Source organism: Neurospora hispaniola (assembly GCF_033458365.1).
Source record: "Neurospora hispaniola strain FGSC 10403 chromosome Unknown B0T23scaffold_5, whole genome shotgun sequence".
Taxonomy (NCBI): domain Eukaryota; kingdom Fungi; phylum Ascomycota; class Sordariomycetes; order Sordariales; family Sordariaceae; genus Neurospora; species Neurospora hispaniola.
In genome coordinates, this window is record NW_026944410.1 from 869202 (window position 1) to 880957 (window position 11756).

General features: G+C 53.0%; 3 protein-coding genes across 3 annotated transcripts; 2 read left to right on the forward strand and 1 right to left on the reverse strand.

Moving 5' to 3' along the window:
• Positions 1–1001: 1001 nt before the first annotated feature.
• B0T23DRAFT_443333 (uncharacterized protein) lies at positions 1002–3378 on the reverse strand (the record flags this gene model as incomplete). The annotated part of the gene is made up of 1 exon (XM_062840854.1): positions 1002–3378. Exon 1 carries the CDS (start codon positions 3129–3131, stop codon positions 1002–1004), a length of 2130 nt encoding a protein of 709 aa, XP_062691563.1. The 5' UTR covers positions 3132–3378.
• Positions 3379–7563: 4185 nt separating this feature from the next.
• On the forward strand, positions 7564–10907 carry B0T23DRAFT_160646 (AEX-3 domain-containing protein). Its single transcript, XM_062832714.1, has 3 exons — positions 7564–8266; positions 8334–10053; positions 10105–10907. The coding sequence occupies exons 1-3, from the start codon at positions 7877–7879 to the stop codon at positions 10752–10754; spliced, it is 2760 nt and encodes a 919-aa protein (XP_062691564.1). The 5' UTR covers positions 7564–7876; the 3' UTR covers positions 10755–10907.
• Positions 10850–11569, forward strand: B0T23DRAFT_160652 (uncharacterized protein). Its single transcript, XM_062832715.1, has 2 exons — positions 10850–11068; positions 11148–11569. Exons 1-2 carry the CDS (start codon positions 10945–10947, stop codon positions 11522–11524), a joined length of 501 nt encoding a protein of 166 aa, XP_062691565.1. The 5' UTR covers positions 10850–10944; the 3' UTR covers positions 11525–11569.
• Positions 11570–11756: the final 187 nt, after the last annotated feature.

The following is an 11756-nucleotide window of genomic DNA, read 5'->3' on the forward strand; positions in this document are numbered from 1 at the left end:
AACAGCATGGTCTGTATGGGAAGGGTTCTTTGCCCTTGAGATGGAAGCGCAGCGGGACTGGCATTGGACAGACAGAGGCAAGCTAAGCTGCTGCCCTACAGACACATGAAACCGATGAACTTGGAGGACATGGCCATCAGGTTGACTTGAAGGACGCCTTTGTTGCGTCGGGATAATCAAAGTCATCAAACCCTCCCTACCTCACCAACTCGTGCAATCAATTTGCCCTATTCATGATGCAAGAATATGATATCATACCGTTACTGGGTACATATTTGTCGCCTTTTCTAAGACATAGCATCATACGTTATTGAATGAAGTCACAGCTACTTCTCCCTTCGATTCTTATGATATATCCCTTCTGGCAAAAAGTGCATTGGTCAATTTCTCCGTCAACCATTTCTGATCGTAATCGTGTCTTGGTTGTCCAGTTTCTGCCAATGACACTGTGAAGGCAGCTAGAGTATGTAGTTTCTTTACGATGTTGTTTCTTTATTGGATTGGCCTAGGCTTCGGATATTCAATGGAAGTTGATGTATAAAAGTATCACTCGAAATGAAAGCATCAACGTCCATACTAGTTTATGTCCATGTTGATGTGTATGCAATTTCTGTTGCGTGGTTTACCGATCTTGTCTGTTGTCCAGTTTCTACTCATCTTCTGTGAAGACAGTTCAGACAGGTAGGTTATGCTTGGGCTACTTTCTGTCCTCATACTTTCTAGTACTTTTTTTCCTTGCTTTTTTTTTTTGCTTCCCCATACACTTCAAAGGCAGAAGATGAGTGACGTAGGTAGACATAAGCTGATAACAAGTCCATTACACTATCTTTCTACACGCAAAGCCACATCTACCTATACGATTCCTCTTCATTTCTGGAGCCATCAAGACATACATCCATCGATCCATCCATATATATTCGCTGTCCACCCCACAAAGCCAGGTAGATAGATCTACCTAAAGAAGGATTTTCTTGTGTTCGATCCGAGTCCGAGTCCATATACTACTCGGAATCAGACCCGTAGTTGACAAGTCCACCGAGTCCACCGCCACCGCCCTTGTTGCCTGTGTCAGGCTTCTTCTGTTGTGGTTGTTCTTGCCTTGGGGCGTCAATTTCCATATTCACGTCCATATGGGTAGGTGCTTCAGTCTCCGGTTTGATCCTCTGCTGCTGCTGTTGCTGTTGGCCGCCTCCAAATCCTCCGCGACCTCCATGTCCCTGGCCGCCTCTGCCACCGCCTCGCTGTTGTTGAAAGTTACCGCGACCACCTCTTCCACCACGGGATCCACCACGACCACGACCGCGTCCGCCACGCCCTCCGCGGCCCCCGCGGTAACCGGTATCAGCATCGACCATCACTTCGTCACCATCGCTATTGATTTCGCCGTCCTCCGCTGCGTCCCGGTTCGGACGGCGGTTCAAGATGACATCAAAGTCACCAGAAGCAGCCTGCCTGACAGCTGCTTCTAGCGCTGCCGCGTCCAACTCTCCTCCTCCCATTTCACCCTCTTCAGTCTGCCCCTGGTCTTCAGTAGTCTCAAAGCGGACATTCTTCCCTCCACCACCACCACCTCTCCCTCCCCGGCCGCCTCGACCGCCACGGCCACCACGCTCCCACCTCCCTCCACCTCGACTGCCACCGCGTTGATCGCGTTGATCCCGCCGGAACGCAGCTTGTTGCGATCCAAATTGCTTCTTCCGCCCATTAGGATTATTAGAAGAAATCTCCTCTACTTCGCCCTCATCCGACGACTCATCTGGATCAGAATCAGAGTCGCTTGCGTCAGAGTCAGACGACGACGAACTGCTTGCAGACTCTCCCTCCTCGCCCGCCTCGGTTCTGACAATCTTCGCAACTCTCTCCTTCCTCCTCTTCGTATCCGCATACCCAAATCCCTCCGGCAAGTCCCCACCAGGCGGTAAGACGTAAACAGTCGGGAACTCGACCACCGTCCTTCCGCGCAGAGCATGTGAGAAATTCTTGGTCGCGTTGAGCGGGATCAGCAGTTTGCCGTTGGGTTTCGTCTGCCCGGATTGAGAAGAAGAAGCAGAGGAAGTAGGAGCCCAGGTTTTGTGCAAGAAGAAACGCCACCCCGCCAACAAGCGGGATTGGTCAACGATTTCCTCGTCGTCGGTTTTGGGAATCGAAGCAGAGCCGTCGCAGGCAGTTTGCGACCAGGCGCCCGTGAGGGGGTATTGCATGGTATAGGGCAAATCGGTGGACCAGGCGGAGGTGAGCGGGTTCTGCGGTGGGGACGAGAGGTAAGGGGAGGCGATGATTTCGGTAATTTTCTTGGATTTCGTAGGGGCGAAGCCAGATTCGAGTTTGCGGCGCTTGAGGGGACGGCCGTCGGCGTCTAGCTGGTCTTCGGCGGCGGGGTCGAAGGGATCGGGGAGAGTTTCGGTTTCTTGAGCTTGTCGAGACAGGCGTCTGCGGTACCAGGCGAGGGTTTCGGCTAAGGCGCGGTTGAGAGGCTTGTTTTCGAGAGCTTTGTGGAGGATTCGGTGCGGGTGTTCTTGTTGTTGTTGGCCAGTCGTAGGAATACCGGGAACGTTGAAGAGAAGCCATTCGACTTGCCAGTTAATGCATTGGTTGTTTCGGTTCCACGAGGTCTCGTTTTCGCGCTGTCTGGTCATACCCTTGGGCATGGACACAGCCTCGATGTTGAGTTTCCTCAGTCTCTGGCGTACTAGTCTGCTGAAACCAGATATCCATGCGCCTTCCTCTTGCATCTTGTGCTGTTTCCAGCTCGGTGGTGGCAGCGTTCCGACGGGGACATGGCGCAATTCGTCGCCGTGCCACTCCTTGACGAAAGCCTTGTCCTCATTTTGGGGATGTAGATCCTTGTCGCTGAGAATCTTGCGGACTTCGACAATCTCTTGCTCGTTGCGCTTGCAGGCGCGCTCGATAGAGGAGATGAAGTTGTAGTCGTGGTCGATGCCGGCGGTAGTACGGAGACGGGTGGCGGGGACGAAGGCGGTAGGGTCGCGGACGCCAGAGCAGTCAGCTCTAATCTTGTGCTTCTGAGTACATGCTAATGAGCACGTTCGGGCGAGACAGCGCGGGCATTTGTATTTGGGTGGTTCGGCGTGGCAGATTCCGCAGAGGGTGCTGAGCACCGAGTCGGCCATGGTGACCAGAGATGGTTGTGTAGAGGTAGAGAGGAGGATTGACTGGTTATGCTGAGCAATTCACAATGCCACAATGTATCGATCGAGACTGAAATCGAGGATAGTAAGTACTGTACTGATGATGAGAACTGAGTGTTGAGTGATGATGTAGCGATTGAAGGTCGCAAAGCTCGATAACAGTCGCCCAAGCTTATCGCGGCGGATTTTTTGGTCGGACATTTCTCTTATCGATAACAGACTTGCTTCAGCCTGAGTGGCCAAAAGCTGCCCGGAAGTTTCCGCCTTTAGCTCCCGTCCCGCTGCGTGCTGTGTTCGGGTGCGGGAACCACTGGGGATTTATTGCACTGGCATCATCCATCCACTGGAGCGACTGAAATGCCTCCTCTGGACCACGGGTCACCCATTGTTTCCATTGTACGCTAGACTATCATCGAGTGAGGACGGGATTGTCTTGCCTCCGAATCCAAAACAAAATGTGGGGAGAGCTCACCTCTTCACAGTCCCCACATAGCATTTGGCTTGATAGCTTTTGAGGCTTTCGTATGGCTGGAGGTTTCAAAGCTATCATGTATACGAACGCCCAAGTCAATGCAAACTTTCACCTCGAATCGAATCGACATCGCAAATCTCAAGGTCTCGGAGAGTCGGAGCTGCCTCATTGTGCGACTCGAGTCACTGCTCACTAATTCCCCCGCACCAACCGACCAACGTGATGGATGATGAATGGATGGTTGGCTTGGATGTCATCCACTCATCACACTGCTGGCGGGACAAGCGAATGCAACGGCTTGTCCGAATGAGGACTAGCCAGGGGTATTCATTTCAATCTCGGGAGGGTTGATCGGGTCTTGTCCGCCAGTGTGGATCGCGCAATCTGCATTTGATTTTCAATCTTTTTTTTCTCTTTCTCTTTCAAGGCGACCGGAGGAGGGGGAACAGTATTCAGCCGAATATGCCGACCGAGGCGTGTTTTTGGAATGGTCTCGTTGTCGTGGTTTTTGGTGAGTGATTTCTTTCCATCGACCGTTCGAAGACATCGTCTTTTTCCTCCTCGGCCGTTTGTAGTGGCGTCTACTTAAAGTCGGCATGCTGTGCGCCATGTGGGTTGGAGGCGGGTTTGGTTGGTTGGTTGAAGCCCTCTCCTGCTCTCCGTTCGGTCTGGATGGGCGTGTACTCGGCTCAATCAACCAAGTGGTATCAACCGTTGGGGGCACTTCGGGATATCAGAAGGGTGATATTGGAGGCTCTTTTGTCAAGTGTGGTCCGATAGCAGACCCCTTACCTATAGTAGCCGCCAGTATCACCACGCTTTGACGGTAGGTTGTTGAAAAGTGTAACCCAACTCTTATCGGCTCTCTTTGGACCGAAAGAACAAGGGTCGGCTGTGGTGGTGTCGCCATGTCGCGATTGTGATTGTCATGCCGAGCGGCAGCTAGCAGTCAAGAAGAAAAGCTGGAGGGCACGGGACTCATCTCCGACACTATACCTTACCCTATCAAACGCCATCTCTGTCGTCCATGCAAACAAACAGAGGCCCATCACCTGTGTATCGGTGTATCGTTCGGGCCTTTGAGACGGCCACACGGACGATGAGATTCCGGCGAGATCCCACACACGGTCTGGGAGTTGTGCCTTCAGCTGCAGCTGGGTACACTAAAGGACCAATTGTCCGACTCTTGTCGTTGTGGCTTGTTTCAGCCGAAGCTTATATTAGAGGCCTCTGTCAGCTATCCAAGTTCACCGCTTCACGCCATGAAACAAGTGGCCGTATAGACTGGACGCCGTGATACTGTAGGCGTGGTACAGGCTGAAGTCGAACAACCAACACACACGAGCACACCCACTACCCACTGGATTTGCTTTTACACTACATGGATACTATCCTGCCTGAACCTGCCGAGGAGCTCATCGATCGTGGACAAGCATCGCCGGCTCTCGTTTTTCTTCAAGATAGCACTAGAGAACACTGCGGGGACGGATATATCGAAAAGAGTGGAAACGATATGCATAGCGATCCTCTCAGGGACCCGGCGCACTGGCTCAGCATAGGCAAAGCACCGATGATGGATTCTCGAAAAGGGTAGCATCGCGAGCCATGGGCTTGTGGGAATGGCCTCTGTGGTGGGTGGGACAATGGACTCGAATGGCCATGGGGGGGGGGGGGGGGGGGGGGGGCGAGCGACGATCACTACCTCTTCCAAATTGCAAACGACTCACTTGAAAATTTGAGCGAAAGTGAAGCGCCACTGCCTATCGGAAAACGTGGCAAGGCGGCGAGCTGTTGGGTTGTTTTTATCTAGTCTGGAATTAGGCGATGGTGGAGTCTTGCCATGTTGCCGCCGTCTCTCTGTGAAAAGGCAACCAAATGCTTGATCCAACTTCACTGCAGCTTCCCACCCGATATGCCTTGAATCAAACGAAGAGGGGGGCCCGCCAGCACGCGTCGAAATGGTGAGGTGGAGGGGAAGAAGAGGGGCTTGAGATATGGGGGGGGGCACACTCTGACCGAGGAAAGGAAAGGAAAGGAAAGGGAAAAGAGAGACAAGAGGTTAGAATGATGGATCGTGAATGTCCCATCAGGGAAAGGATGGAATGTATTTTTCCGTGATCCCGGGCAGAGGTGGTCAACGAGATGGTTGTCTTGCGGTTGGTGTCTCGGATACCTCCCCGGCCTCTGATAATTGCCAATGCTTACAAGCGGCCCCTAAGTATAGGATACCCCGGCGGGAAGCTGGAATTGTCTCGGACAAGCCCAGAGAGACTCAGATGATACCCCTAACGGGCTCCCCTAAGAGATGCAGGGACATGGCAGGTACGCCTCAGCCAGAACATAAAAGGTTAGCATGGTACTTCCATCTACAGTATTTAGGAGCCAGACCGCCAAAATACCGTCTATCTTTTGTACACAGAACGAAGCAACCGCCACTTTGTCATTCACTGCGCTAACTTTCTGAATCCTGGCAGAAGTGTACGCACAACAATCCTGCAGCAGTGGTGCAGCAGCGAACATGCCGCTAGCGTTGCCCTGAAGGGGCCTGGATGAGTTCCTTCCGTCAGATTGTCCATTGAGGTGGCATTTGGGGGGTTTGGTAGGTCATTGGGCCTGGGGTGCCATTGGTCCTCCACCTTTATTTCCCGAGCCCCAGTCTTTTTGCGTCTTTTGCTTCGACAAGCCCATCGGCTCTCCCACGTCTCTTCTCGCTTGCTTCCCAGATGGACCTCCTCCTTCCATCAAATCCGCCTGGCTGCAGCCCGGAGTGCATGCTGCAGGCCATTGGAGATGCAGCAAGCAAGAGTGCGTGTGTGCATTGTGCAGGACATCACCACGGCGCTTTGCCTCCGTTGGCCTGGCGTTTTGACATTGCACGCAGTGATTGGCATTGCAGGCCAGTGTGTACACTGGACTGACTGTCAAACTGAAATCTCCTTGTCGTTTTTATAACTTCCCTTGTGGTGTCGATGCCTTCGTCCGATCTCTTGGTGCTTCCATCCCGTCAAAAAGAAACACTTGAGGTACCTAATCTGGGGAGCAGGACAGCAAGAGAAAAGGAGATGAGAGCCATGTGGTACAGCACAGTAACACACCCGTTGTCGTCGTCGTTGTTGTCGTTGTCGTCAACGGCGTCGGCAACACCACAAAAAGACAAGAGACAGAGAGACGGACACAGAGACTTGAAACCCCAGTTGGCTCCAAACTGAAAGTCCTCTTGTGGGCCCCCCCATATTGACCTCATTCCGTCCAGACCTCTCAACAGAGCGCTCCTTCCGATCCAACCCAGTTCCCAACCCAGGCCCAATCTGAGTCCAATCCCATCCTAGTCGCTTCAGGGATCCATCACATTTCCTTTTTCTTCGTTTCCACTCCTCTCCTCCACCTCCACCCCCCCCCCCCCCCCTGCTCACTTGCCAGAGTGCTTACACTAGTCCTTTGCACTCTCAGCTCACTCCCGGCCTGGCTCCTGACCCTGCGATTGCGACTCTGTCGGCTTCCTTTTGTCTCTGCCGTCCCCGTCCTTTCGCGTGCGTGGAAACCTACACCTGATTCCTCCACTTCCTTCTCTCTCCTCCGCTCCCAGCTTCAGGTCCGCCCTTCTTCGTTGAAAGGAGTCCCCTGGTAGCCTTAATCATCTGCGCGACTGTGTTGTGCAGCGGGTGTCCTTTCTCATCCAGACCTCTCCCTCAGTGTGCGAATGTCTGCCTAAACACTAGAGGAGCTTACACCACACGGCCAACCTCCCAGTCTCACGGAGAAAGTCATAGGTTGCCCTTCAGGTTCCCATCCCCGGTCCGCGCCCTCGTGTGTGAGTGTGTGTGTGTCTCGCCAACCTCCAGGGAGCTCCCGTCACTGTCAGCCACTCACTGGTCCAACTCGGTGTTGTCTTGCCCATCACCATCGCCGCCGCCGCCGCCGTCGCCATCGTCAATCTCTACTACCAACACGCTCACTCTCGCTACGCTTTAGTACGGCAATCGGTGTGGCCGCTTCACTTTCTCTTCGCTCACAAACGCTATCGAACACGGGACTACCTCGCAAAACCCACCATCTACTCTCCTTTTCATCACCCAACTTGGCAAGTCCAGCGATCGGCAGGAGGAAACAAGGCAGTCCCCGCCGGTAGTGGCTGCCCACGTTATCGATCCGATCAACATAACTTCATCTCTTCGAACCGTTCGCTGTTTCCACATTTCGAAACACACGCCGTCAACCTTCTCTCAGCCGTCTCTTTGGGACATCAGCCGGCACCATGATGCAGTCTTTAAAAACCCACGCCTCCTTCCAACGGCCGCGGACCAGCGAGCGCGATGTCGGTTCCGTCGCCCGCGACCAGGCCGACGTCAATCCCGCCATCCCCAGCCGCAGCTCGTCCCTTCACTCCCGCATCACTCAACCAATGCCCAACTCACTCAATGGCAAGCCTCAGCAGCGCACCCCCAAGACCTTGACTCATGCCTACATGGTGTGCGGTGTCGGCCGTGAGCCTTCACAATGGGTCAAGGCTCCTGCTCCGGCTCAGGGCAAGATCGGTCACATGAAGGGCGCTGTTGGCCAATTCTGGCTTCCCGAGATCCTGGGCAGCAGTCCGAGGTTGGAACAAGATAATGACATTGCTCGCGCTCTTCACAACGCCATGAGGGTAGGTTTATCATGTTTGATCAGCACCTTTTCAGCTTATTTGCCTGTTTGCTAACCAATGTTTACAGGCTTGCTTTCCCCACGACGTCGAAATTTGCACTGGCAGAAGTCAACCACACTGCGTTCACCATGCCTTCGTTCTTCAGCAGGATTCCTCCCACACCTTGTACGGAATCTGCTTGCGTGTCTGGTCCCGCGCCGACGAGAAGAGAGCCGAGACGATTCGGGAGCTGAGACGGAGGACCGAACCTGATTTTTTCGACAACCCGGATGAGCAGTACTGGATTCCTTACTGCTTGTCTTTCCTTTCTCGCTATCCGCTTTACAACCTGCTTGGCGACTACCTTCGTGGCATGTGGATTCACTGGAACAAGGCTACTAACCTTTTCCACGCGGAGGAGGTGTCTCGGATTCTCAGCTTCCCTGCTCCTCGCTTGAACGACCTGGTCCGCATCGACATGAAGGATTACGCGCTGTGCTACCAGTTTCCCTCGTCGCCCACTGGTTTCCAGAACTTTGCCATGTGGCCGCTGTTCAACTGCTTGTCTATTCCCAACATCGTTGGTGTCATCGAGGCAGCTATCTCGCCGACTCGCCGCATCATCTTTGTCAGTCACTACCCGGCCATGTTGACGATGGCTGCTGAGACTGTTCGCTTTGCTGTGCGCGTTTATGAGTGGAGTGGTCTTTATGTCCCCATTGTCCATGCTCGTCATGCTACTCAGCTTGTTGAAGAGCCTGGTCCGTATATTCTGGGTATCACGGCCGAGTGTAGGTCGCTTTTCACGCCTCCCGCGGATGCTCTGGTTGTGGATCTCGACCGCAACTTTGTTCTCACTTCAAGCCCGCCCAACGCCCTTTCTCCTAGTCAGCGCAATAAGTTTGTGACCCGTCTAACTCAAGCTCTCAACGGGGACGTCACGCCTTCTGGCGTTCCTCCCCACCTTCGCTCCGCTTATGGCGGTGGAAAGCTGATCCCCGCTGGTCAGATCATTGTCATGCGTGGAGAGGTGGAGTCGATCCAGGACCCTGACTGGTGGAACCAGGATGCCGTCATGTCTGTCATGGATCATGTGTGCGAGAAGATGGGCCGCAACACCGGCATCAAGGCTGTCTTTGGTGGTTCCGCCAAGAAACCTCTCATGACAAAGGTGTCTATGAGGCACCTGAATGAAATTGTTCGTGAGCGGAACCAGTACTCGCGCGATGCGATGGAGGCTTGGCAGGATTTCATCAACCTCAAGGGGCGTATGGAGACGGAGCTTAGCAAGGTCACGAAGAGGAACAACTACCTTAATGATGAGTTGGAGAGTTGGAAGCAACAGTTCCTCAAGTTCCAGACCTTTGCTGAGACTCTCACCAAGGAGACCCAGGACCTCAAGGCCAAGATCGAAAACTCGAAACGCGAGAACCGTCGTCTGGGCAGCCTTATCGAGGAGCATAGGAGCGACTACAACCGCCTACAGATGCGCCTCCAGGGTACGGAGAAGCAACGTGACGACGCTCTTGAGGCCCTTGTGCTTCAGCAGGAGATCGCCGAGGAGTTGGAGAGGGAGCGTAAGAGAAATAGGAAGGAGCTTACTGCCCTGCAACACACCAACAACACCATTACCCGGCAACGCGATGAGGCCCGTCGTGTGGTGCTTCACCTTCGTAGTCTGATTTCTGGCCAACACCATCACATGGAGCACATTGTCAAGACTATGACCTCTCCACAGGAGTTGGCTGCTGAGATTGAAGCCGGCTTTGTCGCAGCTGCGCAGGAGGCAGAGGAGGCTACTGGTAAGCGTTCGTCTGTCTATTCAGATTACTGTGAAGTAAATGCTAACCTGTATACAGCCGGCGAGGAGCCCAACAGTGAGAGGTTCATCAAGAACCTCACCTTGGCGAGCAAGCGCATCTCGTCCCAGACCTTCGTTGACGTGGCGGACCGTCATCTCAAGGATAAGACGGATGCCATCGCGCACATCATCCGTAACATCGCCGAGCAGTGCCAAGCGGCGGTAGACGGACTCCAGCTGGCGCAAGACGCCGAAATTGGCACACACCACGAACCACTCTCGGCGAAAGGGGCCGGGATGTATTCAAAAAGCAGGAGAGGGAGTAATCTCTCAATCGCCCACAGCGATGACGGCACCTCGGTCGCGACCACCGAGGCCGGCGACGACTCTTTTCTCCACCCCGGTGCCAGTGGACGGGTCTCCAGCATCCCGCCGACACCGGATCTCATTCCCAACCGCAGCAGCACTAGCATGTCAATCGCTAGCACGGCGACGACCCCTGAGCGCACCTCCCAACAGTATAGCCTGGGGCACCACGACATCCCCACCAGAATCCTCGAAGACGACGAGGATGAGCTCGCCGGTGAACGGAGCGAGAGTGAGAACCCCATCCCGCATGAGCCAAGTAATTTCGTCGGCAAGCACGCAGAGTCCCTGATTCACCGTCCTTCGGGTGCGAGGATTAGCGCCCTGGGTAGCTCTCGTTAAGTTCGTTGAGGAGAAAGAGTGCAAGGGCCGATTTATCTATCTATCTAGTGCAAGGAACTGGCAGTCCATCTAGTTGCTGATCCGAAATTCTTGTTGGAAAATTTGGAAACACAAAGGGACATATCATGACGACGATTTAGGATAAGGGCGTGTTGTTTTGTAGTTGATCCAGAGATATCCCCCATACTTCATGTCGATTTTACCTTTTTTTTATTTAACTCCCTATTTTTTTATGTATCCAACCAACCTCGTTGTCTATACCATCATCAACTACCACCATTTACCATCTCGCTTGCTTTTATGCAATGCAAATAGCAACAAATCTTGAATACCACTGTGAGAGGAAGGGGAGAGGGGAGAACGTGGAGAGGAAGGTGGAAGGGAGAGGAGGAGGCGACAGTGGAGGAAGAAGAGGAACAAGAGGAAAAGAAAGGAAGGGGGAGAGGGAAAGGAAGGACATACTGGTCTCTTTTTTCGTTTCATGTCGTCACAGTCACACAACTCATGGTCACCCACACACTCTCTCACATTTACATATGTTGTTCTATGACTTTTCACTGTGGCGTTACTCCCTTTTTGAAAGATATCAAGTTTTATTTTCCCTCCACTACCTGACTGACCAAACTACAAACTATTTGGTAATCCATCATCCATCTGTACCTCATCTCTCTCACATCTTGCACTCAGCTGAGAGCAGGCAGAGAGACGCAGGGCAGTTTAGCATAGTATCACATACATCAACCACTGCACAGCGCAGCGTAATGTCATGATACGAAACTTCCTGCTTATTTTGTTTCTTGTTTTTTTCTCAATGTCTGCCTCTCTGTCATGATACGTTTAAAACCGCTAGAAGGTAATTGCTACTGTTTGCTGCCCACATGGGTACTTGTGAAAGAGCAGTCAGTATTGGAACAGTTCAATCCATCTGAACACAGCGACTTACATTGTGGATACCAGCCAATGTTTGCTTGCCTATCACTCTGCTTGTCCAGCCAACATGGA